At 53.8% G+C, this 17,664-nt stretch overlaps 6 protein-coding genes across 6 annotated transcripts; 4 read left to right on the top strand and 2 right to left on the bottom strand.

Moving 5' to 3' along the window:
- Nucleotides 1-1,162: 1,162 nt before the first annotated feature.
- On the top strand, nucleotides 1,163-4,203 carry VDAG_07522 (uncharacterized protein; the record flags this gene model as incomplete). The annotated part of the gene is made up of 2 exons (XM_009656427.1): nucleotides 1,163-1,567; nucleotides 1,753-4,203. The coding sequence occupies 2 exons, from the start codon at nucleotides 1,163-1,165 to the stop codon at nucleotides 4,201-4,203; spliced, it is 2,856 nt and encodes a 951-aa protein (XP_009654722.1).
- Nucleotides 4,204-4,952: 749 nt separating this feature from the next.
- On the bottom strand, nucleotides 4,953-8,715 carry VDAG_07521 (linoleate diol synthase; the record flags this gene model as incomplete). The annotated part of the gene is made up of 13 exons (XM_009656426.1): nucleotides 4,953-5,264; nucleotides 5,328-5,431; nucleotides 5,487-5,922; nucleotides 5,976-6,076; nucleotides 6,129-6,657; nucleotides 6,772-6,976; nucleotides 7,029-7,134; nucleotides 7,189-7,396; nucleotides 7,452-7,494; nucleotides 7,547-7,627; nucleotides 7,680-7,915; nucleotides 7,969-8,379; nucleotides 8,503-8,715. 13 exons carry the CDS (start codon nucleotides 8,713-8,715, stop codon nucleotides 4,953-4,955), a joined length of 2,985 nt encoding a protein of 994 aa, XP_009654721.1.
- A 500-nt stretch (nucleotides 8,716-9,215) lies between these two features.
- Nucleotides 9,216-10,061, top strand: VDAG_07520 (uncharacterized protein; the record flags this gene model as incomplete). Its single annotated transcript, XM_009656425.1, has 1 exon — nucleotides 9,216-10,061. One exon carries the CDS (start codon nucleotides 9,216-9,218, stop codon nucleotides 10,059-10,061), a length of 846 nt encoding a protein of 281 aa, XP_009654720.1.
- A 201-nt stretch (nucleotides 10,062-10,262) lies between these two features.
- Nucleotides 10,263-11,247, bottom strand: VDAG_07519 (synaptic glycoprotein SC2; the record flags this gene model as incomplete). Its single annotated transcript, XM_009656424.1, has 2 exons — nucleotides 10,263-11,161; nucleotides 11,211-11,247. 2 exons carry the CDS (start codon nucleotides 11,245-11,247, stop codon nucleotides 10,263-10,265), a joined length of 936 nt encoding a protein of 311 aa, XP_009654719.1.
- Nucleotides 11,248-13,920: 2,673 nt separating this feature from the next.
- Nucleotides 13,921-15,360, top strand: VDAG_07518 (uncharacterized protein; the record flags this gene model as incomplete). The annotated part of the gene is made up of 1 exon (XM_009656423.1): nucleotides 13,921-15,360. The coding sequence occupies one exon, from the start codon at nucleotides 13,921-13,923 to the stop codon at nucleotides 15,358-15,360; it is 1,440 nt and encodes a 479-aa protein (XP_009654718.1).
- Nucleotides 15,361-16,069: 709 nt separating this feature from the next.
- On the top strand, nucleotides 16,070-17,101 carry VDAG_07517 (40S ribosomal protein S8-B). Its single transcript, XM_009656422.1, has 3 exons — nucleotides 16,070-16,119; nucleotides 16,374-16,448; nucleotides 16,540-17,101. Exons 2-3 carry the CDS (start codon nucleotides 16,385-16,387, stop codon nucleotides 17,097-17,099), a joined length of 624 nt encoding a protein of 207 aa, XP_009654717.1. The 5' UTR covers nucleotides 16,070-16,119; nucleotides 16,374-16,384; the 3' UTR covers nucleotides 17,100-17,101.
- Nucleotides 17,102-17,664: the final 563 nt, after the last annotated feature.

The following is a 17,664-nucleotide window of genomic DNA, read 5'->3' as shown; positions in this document are numbered from 1 at the left end:
AGAGACGAGGTTAGGTATATACTTACCCTAGCTAATTTGGGTAGTGGAGCTGTGTTTGGAACTTGACGAATATCCGACAAGGGCAGACAAAATAGTCGTCCTCCCAGGAGCGCTGTCAGCGTGTCAAGAGGCCTGGAACGCGGCCCATCCCGGGGATCTGGATGTCTCTGCACTGGGCCACCCCTAAAGCTTTCAGGGGCTCCCCTAAAGACGCCGCCTACAGCCGAGTGTTACAGTGGTTCATTGCCTCCGACCACGTGAGTATTGCTCACCAAACCCTGTGCACACAGTGACGTCCCTTGCACTGCTTGACGGATTGGCCCCTGGTGTGCCTTGCAGATACACTAAACCATACCTGCTTTAGCCGCCCTGACGACGTAGACCCCACTCTGGGCGATGTGCCTACTATGTGCACCCCATCTCTGAGGAGGCCCAACACTCATGTCCGCTGCAGTTTGGGTGGAAGCTTACCAGTTGGACATACACGATTAGCTTGCTCTAGGAGCACGGCGGCGTCGACCCAGTACATCAGGAAACAAAAGGGGGCTTCCTTTGGCCCCCCCCCTTTCTCCTTCTTTCTGCCCTCATGCCAGCCGCTGGCCGTACCAAGCCTGCACGCCCGTTCCTCCACCTCCACCTTTTGCTCGCCAAAGACGAAAGCTTCATGTCGGGTTATCAGTTTTCACAACCCGGCGCCGCCTTGTCCTTCCATTTTGAACAAAAACTGACCCTGAACCCTACGGGAACATCTCCGCCTCGCCTTCTCACACGTCCTGTCCACTCGACTCGGAGACCGCCCTCCGACTGAACTGCGGATTGTTCTTCTGTTCACCCGATCGAAATTCCAAGCCCACGACACCCATGATGAACTTGCCTGCCCCCGAGTCACGTTCGGTTTGACCTAAGGCTCGACCTCCCAAGGCACACTTTGTCTGAGACGAGACGCCTCTCCACATTCGATCATCGCATCCCTGAACCGTACCAGTGTACCACCCGTTTCGCTCGTCGACATTTGAACGTCCTTATCGATCCCGATCCCGATCCTTCACGGAGCACAACTCTTGCCCTCTTCTCTCCGAGTGACCGACCGAGCAGTCCAAACACCACCAACCCGACCGGTCCAGTCTGTCATCGCAGAGCCCGACAAAGGGCAATGGACAGAATGGAAAGGTCAAATGGCCCTCGAGGCTTGCCCGACAATCCTGCCCAGGGCGTTCGACGCTTGCCGATGGGAAACTCGCTTCCACCGCCCATGCCGCCCATGCCCAACATCCGCAACACCTCCTCATCCAACGCGACACTGTCCGCATCGACACCTATATCATCTGCGCAGGTCATTGCGCTGGCCAGAGAGGCTATGCAGAATGCCCTCCGCGAAAACGAGTCCCAAGCTGCGGAAGCTAGTGCTGTCAGTAATGACTTGAAGCCAGGCGTCACGATAGATCTGAGTCGGAAGGGGATCCAGAAGCTCCCCGAGGAAGTGGTGGACATCATCAAGAATGAACTTGAACGGTTAGTCCGCCGCGAAAATCGAGTGTCTCGCCGTCCTCCCCCTGGTTCTAACTCGGTGATTTTCTGAATTCCAGACTTGCCTTGTCTCACAATCAAGTCGCCTCATTTCCTTCAAGATTCGCCGAGTGCACCTCACTACGGTATCTGAACGTCAGGAACAACCAGATCCGAGAGTTCCCCCTGCCTGTTGGTCTCTCAATATCCACTCCCCTTGCGACAGCTGTCTAACCTTGGTCCAAGCTGTGCGATCTGAAATCGTTGGAGATTCTCGACTTGAGCAAGAACAAGTTGAGGGTGCTGCCCCCAGAGATTGTCAAGCTTACCTCATTAAAAGTCTTTTCAGTCCAGAGGAATCGCATCGAAGAATTGCCTCTTGCTCTAGCCGACATGGTATCGTTGCAGGTTCTCAAGTTCGACGGGAATCCAATCAGTTTCCCGCCACGCGAAGTTTTACAAGTCCAGGCAACCAGTCCGCCGAACGAAGGATTCCTGAAGGAAAGTGAGGTGACGGAGATTGCCGTCACGTCTCACATCAAAAAGTACCTCCGACAAAAGGTAGTCAGCAATGGGCGTGCCGAGTCCGAAAGCGCAGACGAATCCAGTGAGAGCATAGAAACACCACGCATGCCACCGATCAAGCGAGTCACCAGCGGCCGATTCCCCGTCAAGGTTAACGGCGCAGACCCTCCGGACAGCATTCGATCACCAGCTGCCATTCGAGCCCCACCGATCCCTTCACGTTCACATTACCGAGGCCTGTCGCAGCAGTCAACAACTATGCGAAGACCGGGCGTCATGCCTCTCACCATCGGCAACGTCAACGAGCGCGTCAGAAGTAACTCCGAAACAGTACTCCAAGCATCAAGAGGTGAAAGGCCAGAGTCCCGCGCTCGGCGTATGGGTGTCGTTTCGCAAAAACAGAACCAGCTTGGCACCTTGGACGAGACGCAGGCCAACAACCGATTCAGTCACTATCGCGGCCTTAGCCACGGATCTGCCATGACGGGTGCCCCCGTAAGCATGGCACTCAAGAGCCCCAACAGCCCTGCTGAGCCCTTTCTACAGCGGCCGGTCTATGTGCGGCGACTGTCGATCCTGCCTGAGCGTCGACGCGAGTCTAAGGTGTTCGACCCTATTCTCGAGGCTGCGAAGGGCATTCTATACGCCGTTTTCCAGATCCATCCAATGATCCAGATGTTGATGAGTCTGACTAGCGACGGCTCTGCTAAGAGGTCGAGCCTCGAGATGATTTTCTACAACACGAATTCACATGTTGAGGAGCTAGAGCAAGAAATCCAGAACCACGATCCCACGGTGGGCGGCGAGGACCAGTCCGGCTACGACTCTGGTTACAACGACGAGAATGTGAGGCGGGCGTGCCAAACGCTTGTGGGCGCCTACACCCATGTGTGTGCTCTTCTTACCAACAACATCGACTCTTTCGTCGACAATGGAGATCCACGGTACATCCGGACACTCTTGATGCTCATCTACAACAGCGTCATGGAGATCAGAGTGACTTTGCTCGCCATGCCCTCTGGGCAGAGTCAGCAACCATGGGACAACAGGGGCTTCACCGGAAACACCATTAAGCCGCACTCGAGTGATAACTCGAACGCTGTAACCCCAACTGCCGACCGCATGGGGCCGCCGCCGCAACGCACGCGGGGTCCCCAGTATCTTCACAACCCTAGCAACCTCAGAGTTGCCACTGACGTGCCCATATCATACGTCAACGGCAACGGCAATGGAGGCAACCGCACCGCAACTCTAACGTCGGCGACCCCTCGATCTGGGGAGTCATTTTCGTCCAATGTATCGAGCAACCGTGGCATATCTGATTTTACGGATGACGACCGGTACTTTGAGAAGATTTTCTTAATCCTTCGAAGGTCCTCTGATCTCGTCATGCGCACCCTACCCATGTTCCAGAGCCAACTCGCCAATGGTGCGCGGATAGCAGCAGGGCAGCGTGCTTTGGAGGATGAGATTCGACGCTGGAAAGGGCTGATTCAAGAATGTGGCCGGACCATACAACAAGCCGAACTGCTCAAGAACCGCCTTTCATTGATAAAGCTGAAGGAGCCCGGAGTCATGGGACAGTCTTCCTTCCGGAGCTTGATCAAGAGCTTCGTCAATGCTTGGGCAGAGTTTGCGACCGAGGTCAAATATGCCAGCCCGGTAGTTCCCCTGCCTGGCGATACAAGAACGAGACTGCGCCCGATTCACCAGGCGATGAAGGAAACGTCAGACACCATCTTGTCATCGCCATGGGGGTCGATGCTCTCCCACACTGGCGGCACGCATTCTTCCAGCTCCAGCACCATCTTCAGCCCCGGCAGCCATCAGCTTAATAACCCTCCATACCAGATGCCCATGACGCCGCAGAGCGCAGCTCTTGGCCCGGCTGTCCAGGCCACGGTGCCGTCGACGCCACAGAGCGCGTCATTCGCCGCAGCGTTCAACGGCAACGTCTTCGAACGCGCAGACGCCCTCATATCCATGGGTGGCATCTCCATGTCTCGAAACAATACCCTTCTTTCCAACCACGGAAATCACAGCTTCTCATCCATGACATCCCTCGCATCGGACGGCTACATGACGCCCTCCTCCGCCATCAGCCCCGGCGGCTTCGGTCCCGGGCCCTACCACTCCCACTCCCGCCTCAACGGCAGCAAGGTCGCCTTCTAGAAGAGGTTTGCTCGCCGCCGTACAAATAAAACCTAGCAAGTCCCCTCTTACCTCTTGCTTCCGTCACATATACACATACAACTCCCCCCAAGGATCGACGCCCCTCCTACATTCGTCTTCGATGACGTCCCAGCCTTCGTTCGAGGGGCATCGCTTCTTGTCTTTTGTTTTTTATTTCTCTGCTCTTCTCGCATAGCATTGGCGCCGGCAGGTTTCTTTGATACACAGGGAAGATAAGAAGAGCAGGTACACTCGTTTTCATCATAGTTTGTGTACTCCCAATTTTCCTCTTCTTGGCCAGGGCCGAGGGGAGGCTGGGCCACCACGATACACAGGAGGCACGGCACCGCAGGAACTGGACATGGGTGCCGTACCTGGATTTTTTGTTCTCTTGGCGCAAGGGCAAGGAGGATACGCCGGGCTTTGTGAATACAGGCACACAGACATGACGATTGAGCGTGAGCGGCGGTCGCTAGCGTGGGCCTCGCGATGTTCGTCGTCGGATTGTGCTGTCGGCACCTTGATGTTAAATGTATAATAGAAGCTCCTGGGAGCTGGCTGTAATGTTGATCATCAATTGCCCAATCACGGGTTCAACGCCAAGGCATGTCGCTCTTAATCACTCATGTACCCAAGTGTTGGTGCGAAGAATGCATTTAATGACGATATCAGAAAGCGATACTGATAGGTCTGTAGGTTTAGGCTGTCTATAGAGTCGTCTCGTATTCCTCGGCAAACTCCCACGACTCTCAGGCGTCGAAATGCAACTTCATATTCACGGGAGACGGCGAAAACTCTCTCCAGAAGACGTCCATGTATCGATCCAACCCTGCCGCATCTCCGTCATCAACGGTCTTGATCTCGCCCTGTGGGCCAGGTGCCTTTCGTACATTTTTGAGACGTGCCACGGCGCGAAACATGCTGACGAGTACGAACCGACTGAGAGGACTGGCGAGAGCCTGGTTGGGGCCGTAGCCGACAAAGTGGTAGCTGTCAAGGGGTCGGGTGACCAATATATCGTTCGGTCGGGGATACACTTCGGCATTGAATGCGAGATCAGACTACATCTCCAAGTCAGCTTCAGTAGAGTGAACGGAATCGGATGAGCTCAAGTCACAGCCTACATATCTGATCACGAGCTTATCCCCGACTTTTAACGGTTGGGAGTGGCCTTGGACATCACTGTCTCGATTCACCGTCTTGAAGACGCTATAGTTACCGTTCAGCCCTACACCGCAGGGTTAGGTGACCTCGCTCATCGATGGACAGATGGAACAACTTACGGATGGCCTCCAGCGCATAATGCAGCAGCATGTCATCATGTTCATGGTCATCTGAAGCTGCTAGCTTCTGTAGAAGAGGCCAGTATTCAATCCCTGGTCCCAGATAGTAATCAACAACCTGGCATAGCATGCGAGATTGGTTGACGACGAATGCAGCCAGCGCAGGGATGATATCGACCCAGGCAACTTGACAAACGCTGACGCCTGCAACGAGCAACTTGCGAATGAACTCATAGCCAAGCTTCTTCAATTTCTTTTCAGGGCCCTGACTTTCTGACTGGTGATCCTCGTTATCATGTAGCAGCATCAAAGCCGGGACATTACTTATTTCAGTTTCGAGGCTGTCACCAACCGAAGCGGCAATAGGCTGGGCTCCGATACGGATGTTGTATAACAGGACCGGGTCCAGTCGCAAGAACAAGACGGCAAATATCGACTGATTCAGAGCATCAACATTAGTGACACCTAAAGCAAACGAGGTGGACTTACCACGAGTGTGGAGTGAAGATTCCGGGGGGTGTGCGCTCCGTCAACGTCTTCATGTGACTTCAGAGGCAATGGCAGCAAATGGCCGACGAAGTTGATCGGTACTATTCCGAGAATCAGCGGTTGTATGAATATCATCAGATAACATGAACCTACTGGCATCGGCAAAACAGGCAACCAGGTCGATTTGCAGTGTCTGGGGAAGCCCTCCGATTTCCTCTGCCTCTAGGTAGATGCATCTTGATGATTGACTGAACAAATTTCTGAATTCTTTCTCCAGGCTGGGACAGAAGATAGTCTTCTCCAGGCGAGCTCGCCTTTGCTCGAAATCTATCGCATCGCCATACGGGCCCATTTGGTGATTAGGCTTCCCCATCAAGTACGTCAGCTGATGTCTCCAGCTATCGCCTCCAAAGGCGTCACTCCGGAGAATCTCCTTGACGGCAAGAGGATTAGAGACGTGAATCTGGGGACTCAAAGTCCTCGAACGATCGAAGGAGTACCGAGACTCTCGCTGTAGGCGCTCCACGATCATGCGGTTAGTCGTCGGCATGACCAACGGTAGGTGAGCGTATATACTGCTAGGGGAAAAGGCAGTTGGCAACGCTCGCAATACCAGCTTGTAGAACACACAACCGTCATCGACCAGTACATCAGATGCAGCCTCATGGTATCTGTTCATGTTCTAGTTATCTTTTACTCTGATTGAAGCAGACGGAAAAGGCACTCACCCCTAGTTTGTGAGGTTGCCCGTATGGTAATCGATAGTATAGAATCGGTCCCCGCGAACTAAGCTTACTGCATCGGAGAGTATGGCTCGACTCAGCGTGTAGGGGGCGCACAACCCGCTACCGGGTATCATCAATGGCTTGGCATCTTCGCTGAGAAGACCGGGATAGAGTTCAACCATGTCCGGTTGCCCGTAAAGAGCCTGGAGGCGCTGTGCTACTGCGGGGTCTGAGGTAATGTGCTCAAAGCATGCATAAGGAAGCAAGCCAAAATACCTAAGACACTGAAGTGTCAGGCCTATCCCTGTGCCAAGAGTTGGATACATACTTGCGAAAATCATTGAGAGTAGCTACACGCAAGGCGCGAGCGTGGTTTATGCCAATAACTTCAATCATACGAAGTGCTCGGGGGATATTATTTGGGCCGAATGCGCCTACCATTTGTCAGACGTCAGACGAAGAAAGGGCAATGTCTCAAAATTGCCTACCGGCAGCATCCTCGATGCTCTCGACCCAAATGCGAGCAAGATCGCTGTCAGAGTAACGTCCATCCGGTCCTCTTGTCAAGCCACCAAAAGTACGCCGTTCGGGCTCACTGGGAACAGACTGCTCAAAGGTTGCAAAGATATGGGGGTCTGGAGCCCCCATTCTATCTTCAGGGCCTCGAAGCAATGACTCAAGATGCGCATCCATCCACTGGTAGGGAATTAGCTGGGTCGAAGTAGTGGAGGTCTCGAAGACTGTCCAGTACCTTCTCGTCTCTCTGGCTGATTGCCGAATGCCACCTATAGAGCCTTTGTCGACTGTCAGAAAATGTTCTGCTCGGATGTATATCTTGTGTCTCACAGGTTGAACTCGAAGCTGCATTGATTGCCGCCCCCCCGAGGGATCTTTTCCGTGTCTGTATCCATTCGAGGGTCTAAACTCCTGGAAGACATGTTGGTATTTGAGCTGACGCACAGTTTGGTAGAGAACTTACCAGGTCGAAGCCGTCTGGTTGAGGCCAAGAATGACACGGAGATAGTCGTGGAGAATAATGTTGACGTACAGGCCGCATACAATCAATCTTCCTGTTTGGAACAAGTCGTTGTCAAGGTTCTCAAGGGCTCGTTTCCTCATGTCCGAATCTTGGGTTCTGCTAGGCTGCGAAAACCTGTTGCGTTCATTGATCATTGCCAGTCTTTCCACAACCCAATTGTGATAGCGATTGAAGAACTATTCGGTCAGTAGGTGTACAGGGCTCAGAGGGCACTCGGCCTGTCACTGACAACTAGGAGACAGTTGACCCCGGGTGGAAAGCCATGGGTGCGCTTCTCACAAAAGGAGTCAGGCTTCAGCTTGCCATTCTTGAATGTCCTTATAGTGTTCTGTTCGTCTTGATTGGCACCATACAGCGGGGCGAGGTCAAGGTAAGACGATGTGAGGGAGACGCCGGGGTCGTCGCGCGATGTTCTGAAGATGTCGTGTATGATGATAGTGGCTAGGTAAAAGAAAACACTAGATATGCCGTTCGGGTGAGGCTTGAAACCACCATTCTCGCGCGACAGTAGAGTGTCAAATATGAGCTGGGGCGCGGGCAAGGCTGATGGTTGCCATGCTGTTGGCTGGACGGACCTTGAGTATGGTGATCCCGCCTTGCCGAGAGATGGATTATAGAGGCTGTTGTAGGAACCGTCTGCCTGTCGGTATCGGTAAGGGTCTCCGAAAAAAGACTGTGGAGGGTGATCGAGGGTGTTCTACAGCTCAGCGATTATCGGCCCTGTGAGCCCTTGTCGAGCCGCGCCGTTAGGAAGCGATGCTACGGTCCGCACGACATTCTCTAGATCCAATCTGCGGTCGTCTGTCAGTCCTTTTTGCTGCTGCTGCCCCGTCTGCCGAGCTTCTGGGGAATTGTCGGAGCCAAGAGCTTGAAGCTCGTCTGCTGGCTTGTCCGTCATGGTATCAACAGCAGATTGCGGATAGTCACCGATTTGCGCATGTCGCGGACGACGAAGCCTTCTGCATAATAGCGGCATATTGGATGGGGCTTGCTCCGACGGCCAAAAGCATGAGGAATAGATAGACCAAATTTATGGTAGTGAGGTAATGCTGGTGTTTCTTGTGATCAGACAGACAGTTGTGGCTTCACGGCGGTGCAGCATCTCCGCGCATGTAGGTACCTTAGATGGCCCTGGGCGGAAGGCGCCGACGAGACACTTGCCTCGCTGGAAAGAGGTACAGAATCACCGCTGGCTGTGAGGATGCCCTTGGTCGAGCTCGCCTCTGCACTTGACAATGGCCAGAGTCAGGAGCTGATGCTACGTGGGTAGGTGCCAAACATCCTGTCATTTAGCTGTCACATGCGGGGAGCTATGTAATCGGTCAGCATGCACACCGAGACTCCGCACGCGGGGTTCAAGCTGCACCTGCTGTCGCTTCTCATGTTCGTCCACCTCACTGCCTCTGATAAGGTGCCCTTCGCGACCGTAGAACCCCGAATCTGACAGATTCCAAGGTAAAGCCAACCCGCAGCAGCATGTCGTCGTCCGGACCATCATCAGCTTCCGGCAGCTTTCCGCCACCCCAAGCCGCCGCTCCTTCGACAACAACGACTAGCCTCTCCTCCCCGCGCCAGCCCAGCCTCGCGAGCCCCCGCATCGCCCCTTCGACAACAACCTCACTCTCCTCACCAGGCCTCATCAACATCCCGCCGCCCCTCCCCGCCCTGTCCACGACGTCTACATCGGCCTCCGTTCTCCACCAGACCCTTCCCTCCCCCGACCAGCAGCGCCATGTCGCCGAGGCCCGCGCCGCCGTCGTTGCCTCCATCGGCAATATCCTTGACTCGGAGCTACAGTCGCGCGCCACCATGCTGCACGCCAACGCCGCCGCCATCAGTCGCCAGGAGCGCGATGTTGTGCGAGCCACCGACGGGCTGCGGCGGGAGAACGACAAGCTTGCCAAGTGGTCGGGCGATGCGGCGCGGCGGGTCAAGGAGCTTGGCAATGTGCAGAATTGGGCCGAGGTGCTGGAGCGAGACTTTCTCGTGCTCGAGGAGACGATGAGACTTGTGAGAGAGGGGAGCAGCGGGAGTTGTGGGAGCTGGAGCGGCAGCGGCAGCCGGAGCGGTAGTTGGAGTGGGAGCGACGACGGAGGCGATGGGGGAGCGAAGGTGGACGGGGATGGGGACGTGAGGATGGCGGAAGACATGGAGCCGGGCGGCGCGAGGCTGGCGCCCGAGTCGCCTGGCAAAGGCAAGGGGAAGGGAGTTGATAATGTTCACGCCAACACGCTCCAGAATGCCGCCGAAAACGACCCCAGCGGCGAGGCGCAAGGGCAAGCTCAGGGGACAACAGCCACATCGCTGCCTATCACGACCTGACACGATTACGATATGGATGACCGTCATGAAATAGGAAGTACGATACGCACTGAACGAATGACGAGAAATGAACACATTTCAACGTTTCCTTGTCCTTTTATTTGAAGTATGGCACAGCCTGTTTCCTATCAAAAGTGTCTTAACAGACTCGAAGCAAACGCTGGGGCAAGCTGACAGGCTGTGCAGTGTTCCCATACTTTTTTAGTAGATGCCGGGCAGCAGCACAAACTTCTTTCTCTTGTATGTCTCAGGGAATTCCTTGCGGTACGCCCTCTCCTTGCCCTTGGCCCAAGCCGACATTTGCGCGGCACCGATCGCGATGAACAGCGCGGCGCTTGCACTGCGGCAAGCAATGATGACGCCGATCCACGCGGTGATCTCGAACATGTAGTTGGGGCAGGTGACCAGCGAGAAGCCGTAGCCGCGAGGGATCTTCCTCTCGGTACCGCCCCGCGTGCGCAGGCCGGCGAGGTTCTGGTGGACGATGGCGTTGGAGATTTCGCCGAAGACGTAGATCAGGGCGCCGATTGCGTCGATGAGCGGGTTGTTGGCTTTGGCGGCCGGAGACCAGGGCGCATAGATCTCCCAAGCGCAGAGAGCGCCGGAGAAGACCCAGTAGAAGAAGGAGTTTTTGAAGATGTTGCGCGCCGGCATGGTCGACGCAGAGAACTTGTGGACGAAAAGCGTCTCCCATTCACGCTTGAGGAAGTGGCCCATGAACATGGCGAAGCCAAGCCACTGCGTCTGCGTCAGGGGCTTCGACGCCGCGTCGCGGTAGAGGTACGGGCGAAGGGCAACGACGGCGGCATGGAAAAGAAGGGGGCCGAAGTACTCCACGACGAAGACGGTCTGCCACGCGATCTGCATGCCCAAATTCTTGACAATGAGGCTACCGGACGAGACGACATTCTCCTCCGAGCCAATCTGGGCCTTGCGGTCCTTCAATGTCTTCTTGGTGACAGGGTCGACAAGACCAATCTGGTTGTGGTCCTTGATGCCCACCTGGCGGGCAATAAGGACCTTCACATCTTCGACGAGGGTGTCGGCGGGGAGCTCGAGTGTGGGGGGGAGTTTCTTGATCGCCTGCTTTGGTGCTAACACTGTTGTGAGCAGAGTCTTCAAGATGCAAGGAAGCGCTTGTTCACTCACATCGAGACACCAGCTTGAGGGTAATTTTGGTGACCATATTGTCTTGGCCTACTGTGGTGTTGCTTTGACAAGAAATTTGTTGCTGTTCTAGGTAGGTACCTGCAGATGGGGGAAATTTGGGGGCACTTTCACATTCAGCGAACTGCCTGCCCCCTGGAATGGAGCTTTTCGTTGAGCCTCGGTGCTCGGATAGAGGAAAGTAGCTCATAAATGAATATCTATCCGCAAGAATGAATGCATCCGACCCATGATGCGAATATCATGCACGTCTCTTTTTCACACGTTCCTCGTTATCCTGACTACATAACACCTCATGTGTGCGTTCACTTGCGATCGAGTGATTCCATCAATCCTTGGTGCGACTACATGATGCCAAATGGGCAGTCGTCGAGCGAACGTCTATCTTGCCCTAGGCTTCTGAAATTCAAAAGACCTTTGAGCCCTTGAGACCTTGACCTATCTTGTTTCTCTGATAGATTGCTGGCTATCCATATGTCTTTGACACTTGATTATAATATGTTCACATTCCTTTCTGATGGCAACCTGAAGGAATGGCCAAATTCTTCTCTTCCGGAAAGATCATGCATAGCAGTAGATGTGGCGATAAGCCAATGATTAACAGCAGTTGCAAGGCTTTGAAGTGCTGCAGCTGAATTGACCAATAAAGCTTCTTTCCAGGTTCATCCAACCCTTGAAGACATGAGATATCGTGCGTGCAGTACCTGGCATCTAACACATGTGACTGATCATTTTGCGACCACTTGAAACCTCATTCAAGGTCCAAGGGCGCCAATGGAACATTGCCATCAAGAGCAGGCAACTTCAATCTAAAAGAGCGGATATGCGGGCAGTCAAGGATTATTCCAGACTGAATCAGCCACCAAGTTCAAACAGTGAGGTTGTATCGAGCTGCATTCTGGAGTTCAGATTGTATTACCTCTCAGCAGCTGGATGATAGAAGACATTGTTACGTAGCTGCACTCAATTGAACACGAAGGTTTCAGTACGTTGGTAAAACAATCATTGTACGTGACATTTACAGGTCTTGGGTTGCATGGTGTTCAAGATACTGTACTATACCGGCTTGATTGAATGCACTAAGCAACGAGAGTAGCTGGTAACCTGAGAAGATATATAGAGTTTTTGAACATTATCAGGATGATTGATTGATTGCCGTCATGTTCAAGCTGTGGACCAGAACTCCATCATCAATCTTGAAGGTAGATTAACAAAGAGCGGTTTAAGATCTGGTAGCGGGATCTTTGAGACACAGAGACAGCTATAGAGCACACTGGCACAGTCACTATGATCCAAGTGTACAGGGTTCGATCCCTTGGTATACAACACCTGAAAATCAACATCCCTATGAGAGACATTAATCTACTTCCTGTGACTTTTTGGTGGTACGAACCAAGAGCAGAAACCGAAGGCAATACTAATGATTGCAAGCAAAGCTGCGGCAGAGGTCACAAATGTACTCATGAATCATGTCACAACTCACTATCCATTCTCAGATCCTGCAGCAGAATGAAGAAGTCAAAGATAGACAAAGACGACAAAAGCATTCTGCAGCGTGCAGCGCACGGTGCAATTGGAGGGCTGCCTGCCTGGCCTTGTATCGCCTCCTAGGTATTCTGACTAGCACATTGCACAGAGAAACAACAGTAAGCCAGAGCCCTCCAAATTTCTGGGGTCCTCTTCTGTTTGCTTTTACTCAAAGAATATTCCGGACAGCCTTCACACTTTCAAAGATATCAAATCACTAGGTGCCCGCTTATTTCATCAGAGTAAAGCGCGAACTCAAAGGTCAAGAGAGATACCGACACGCCTGGAACTGTCTCTAGAGGGTATCCCAAGGACCTACTTTGGAGAGTGCACATGGTCATCAGAAGAACTTTTCTCAGTATGCATTGTCTTCGCGGCTTCACACGCTGAATGCTCATGACGCCTGCCTGCGTACCTACCTCAGGTAATTCGATACCATGAGGTGCCCTGACGATCAGGCAGTCGGTCTACTAAATAGTGGTGAACAGGCGCAGCTACCATTCACTAGGCACTTCTGTACCTTTCAGCAACGCACAGATTTGGTTTTGGGCGCACCTTAAGTGGTGGGATCTTTGGAAACAACACGTCTATTCATCATCAGCACCGCCTGCATCTGAGTTGCACTTCATGTTCTAGCAATCATCCACGATTGTGTTGCTGTCCTAAAATCAGCTTGAACCAATCGTCAGTCACCAGGTGCGAATCCTTGCTCTGTTCACCGCAGGCATCGACAAGAAAGCGTACGATTATGAAAGACCACAAACAACCGGGGCAACACGAGCCCACCCCCAGGGAAAGAAAAACAGCCAGCAGTCCTTCCAGAAAGCGAGGACCAAGAGGATTCGTCAGCCCGATACACCAGAGGAGAAAGAGAATTAGGATCGCTCTTGCCCAAACTCATGCAACCTTCAAAATTTCCAATATAGCCAGGAGCGCCCTTAATCCGAAATCAGCCCTATTCATCCCTGGCAGGCGACACCACGGCTACCGCGAGCATGCGAGGATTCCCGCCCCAGAAAGGCGAAAGAGTAACGGCCTCCGAAAACCCCCTTACAACAGCAAGAGAGCTCCTGCGAGCGAGCAGCGACTGCCGGGGTTGGAACTGTCATGGTGGCCAACTCCTGAACAGGCGGTCAAGCCTGTGCCGCCGGACCTACACATCACCATGGCAGCAAGAGCTGCGGCTGCGACGGCAGCTGCTGCAGCTGCGAGCGCTCTCTGTGCTAGGAAGAAACCGAGCGGACATGCTGTCCAACACCCTGCGAGGCCAACAACACCTGGCATCATATGTATCCCGCTTGTCAAACCTGGACCGATTCGAGAAAGTGCCAGTCGCTTGATGCGAAAGGATGCTTCATCACAGGTAAAGACATTACAGAGTCGTGCACAAGAAAGCAAAGGAATAGCTATCAACAGCACCGAAATTGCTCGTATACCGACCTCCCAGCAATCTGAGCCTCCAGCGGACGCCCCGAAGGGACCTGCTGCTTGGCGGGACGCGCAAGTGACGGCGAATCACTTAGTCCAACAGACTCCCAATATTATCTTTCCCATACCTCGGAGCACCATATCCCAGCAGCAGGATCTCTTTAGTCCAGCGCAAAGCGGCAGTGCAGCTTCGCCAGTGGGAGCGTCGATAAAGCCGACGGGTGCCTGGTCACAGTCGAAAGCCTGGGTCAGTGAACGAAGCCGACAGCAAGCCGCCTTCAAGAAAGTGCAGGCTAATTTGGGCCGCATCAACGCTGCCGACTCGCCAGCTGTACCCAGAACGTTAGCAGAGTTTCTTGAGCTTAAGAAGTGGAAAGCGAAACGCGATCAGAGGTGTCTTCTGCGGAAGATCAGCTTGCTCGAGATGAACCAAGGCTTAGAGAACATCACACCCGATGCGGGCATATCCCTGATCACTCCGAACAGTACAGACAAAACAGACGAAGGGGGCAAGGCAGCGGGCTACCCATCCAACGATACGACTCGGGTCCCCAAAGCTGATGATGTCGCCGAAAATGAGCGTGAGAATCTGGAACAGAAGGACGACAAGGGTACACTCGGTGCCTCTGGTACCAGCAGTGAAAGAATCACCACTGAAAATCCGAAACCTCCTGATATCGACAAAATTGTGTTGCGAAGGCTGCTGGATGGGAAAACCTTTGAGGACAACAAGTCACCCGTCTTCGCGTCTGATACATGCTGGAATGTCTCGTACAACGACAGTTCTGGATCCCCCGTACAGCGTCGTGTTGACTGGCCATCGAAGGCAGATTTGCAAGAATATGGTGATATGCGCTCGGCGGCGGGGATGCGCCGTACGCTTCCACCCCCTTGCGAGAATAGGCTCACGCCGAGACTTGCCAATATTGTCCACAACGAAAGCCGTTCGCTGCATGCCCGCTTGACGAACATTCGACTCGATCGACTTAGCATAGGGCCCTGCGACCACAACCCAGTGTCACCATGGGATGGGGTGGACATGGCTCGACAGCCTCGCACAACGACTTCGGCTAGGGAACAGGGTGAAAGAATGGCTCAGCCTTTGGAATCTTCGGGTTGGGTTTCTACTCTGGTTAACACATGGAGCACATCGGAAGCACAGAAGACAGGGCATTGATGAATGCTTGAGTTCTTCTTGAACTTATTAGCAGCTGACCGCCGTAAACCGGGTTGGTGTTTGTCAGAAAGGGCTATGAGTAGCAAAATTTGGACTACGACGGGGTCTACCGATGATTGAAGTGAAGCAGTGGGGGGGGGGGGCGGCTTTGCAGCGTATGAGGTTGGGTAGAGGAGAGATGCCAGCCAACCAATGGGACACTGGGTCGATGTCAGGATTTGGTTGAAGGCCTTGGATGAGGTGGATTGAAATGGTTGGATGCATTATGGCGGAGCATAAGTGCTCGCAGCAGTCAATGGAGGCTGCAAACAACGGATTATTCAAACGACAGCGCTCATTAGAATCAGTATTCAACTTTTGATTCACCCACTGGAAGAATAAACACACTGATGGGGCATATTCACGAGCTGGATTGTCCTGACATGAAATCTACTCCACTAATGGCAGAGAAGACCCTGTTCCCGTGGCTTGAGCGACCGTAGGAAAGGTGGCTGAAAATTGGTCGTGCTCTGTCACTTGGTTAGTCAGCCACGATGAAATGTTGTGTCACGTGAATTGTCACAACTCAGCTCGAGGCTCCATATGCCCTACTTGGCTCGTGCACGGTAGTGGGGTTAGCGACTGGCGCTGCCAGACTCCACGCACAATTCAAGACGAAATTTCCCTTCTCGCGACTCCGACTCCCAGTTCATCCCGGAAAAAGTTCGACAACCACGCCCAACGACCAACACCCATTCTCGATTGCCGACTGATCATCAGGTTAGTAGACGGATACAAAGACGACGGCGAGGACGAATTGCGAACCCTGACGGATATCCGCGATGCTTCACGCCGGCGAGATGCATCTGCCACGATTTCCCCGGTGTCGATTTCACCTCTGGTCGTTCCCCTGCAGCCTCTGCCCACTGCCCACTGCCCACTGCCCACAGCTCCCGCCTCCTTGTTGCCCATCAACCTTCATACATCTTTTGAGACGACAGACGGCTAACGTGTTACTCTTCTCTACTCTCCAGAATCTGCAATCATGGGTATCTCTCGCGACTCCCGTCACAAGCGCTCCGCTACCGGTGCCAAGCGCGCATACTACAGTGCGTAATAATTCCGAAAGCCCGTATGATTTTGTGGGCACTTTATTGTGCTGTTAAAAACCATACGTTCTGACCTTTTCATCGCCAACAGGGAAGAAGCGCGCTTTCGAGGCCGGTCGCCAGGAGGCCAACACCCGTATCGGTGCCAAGCGCATCCACACCGTCCGCACCCGCGGCGGCAACCACAAGTACCGCGCCCTGCGTCTTGACTCTGGCAACTTCGCCTGGGCCTCCGAGGGCACCACCCGCAAGACCCGTGTCATCGGTGTCGCCTACCACCCCTCCAACAACGAGCTCGTCCGCACCAACACCCTGACCAAGTCGGCCGTCATCCAGATCGACGCCGCCCCCTTCCGTCAGTGGTACGAGGCCCACTACGGCCAGGCCCTCGGCCGCAGGCGCCAGCAGAAGCAGGCCGCCGCCGCCGGCAAGCCCGTCGAGGAGGAGGTCAAGAAGTCCAAGGCCGTCGAGAAGAAGCAGGCCGCCCGCTTCGCCGCTCAGGGCAAGGTCGACCCGGCCCTCGAGAAGCAGTTCGAGGCCGGTCGCCTGTACGCCGTCATCGCCTCGCGCCCCGGCCAGTCCGGCCGCTGCGATGGCTACATCCTCGAGGGTGAGGAGCTCGCCTTCTACCAGCGCAAGCTCCACAAGTAGAGGGTTTCGCCCCCCCCCCCCCTCCATCGCCCCGACAACCGCTGTGATGCATGGTATGAGTACGAGGGAACGAGTTGGGTTACGTCACCTTGTCGAGCCGTGAGGCCCGGCATAGGACGGCAATGGGAAAAGTCCGGACTTTTGTGGGCTTTGGTGTTCGAGGGTTTTCACATCGTTCCGTCTGGCACCAATTCTTTTTCGCAGGGACGCCAAACAAAAAAACGGCATCTTGCGGGCCCGCCGGCGTCTGCGTTTACCTGCCCGACTAACGGGCATTCGGAGTGGCTTGGGTTAGGAACACTGAGGCCAATTCCAAAAAGTAAAGCAATGACCAGAACCCTACCTTCCCCGTGTATCTGTCTGTGACCCCTTCTATGTTGTAGCTTGCGAACAACGGTTTCTCGGACACTATTCAGATTCAGCCTATGATGATGATGTGTTTCAGAGTATGATGTCCTGTTTTTTTTTGGTCTATCATGATGATCATTACGCCAACTCTCATGATAAAGGAAAAGTAATGCTACAGTCGTCCACAGCGCACAAACGTGCTGGCTGATTTCCAAAC

Source organism: Verticillium dahliae, genomic scaffold, assembly GCF_000150675.1.
Source record: "Verticillium dahliae VdLs.17 supercont1.17 genomic scaffold, whole genome shotgun sequence".
Lineage (NCBI taxonomy): Eukaryota > Fungi > Ascomycota > Sordariomycetes > Glomerellales > Plectosphaerellaceae > Verticillium > Verticillium dahliae.
This window is presented reverse-complemented; position numbering and strand designations above follow the sequence as displayed.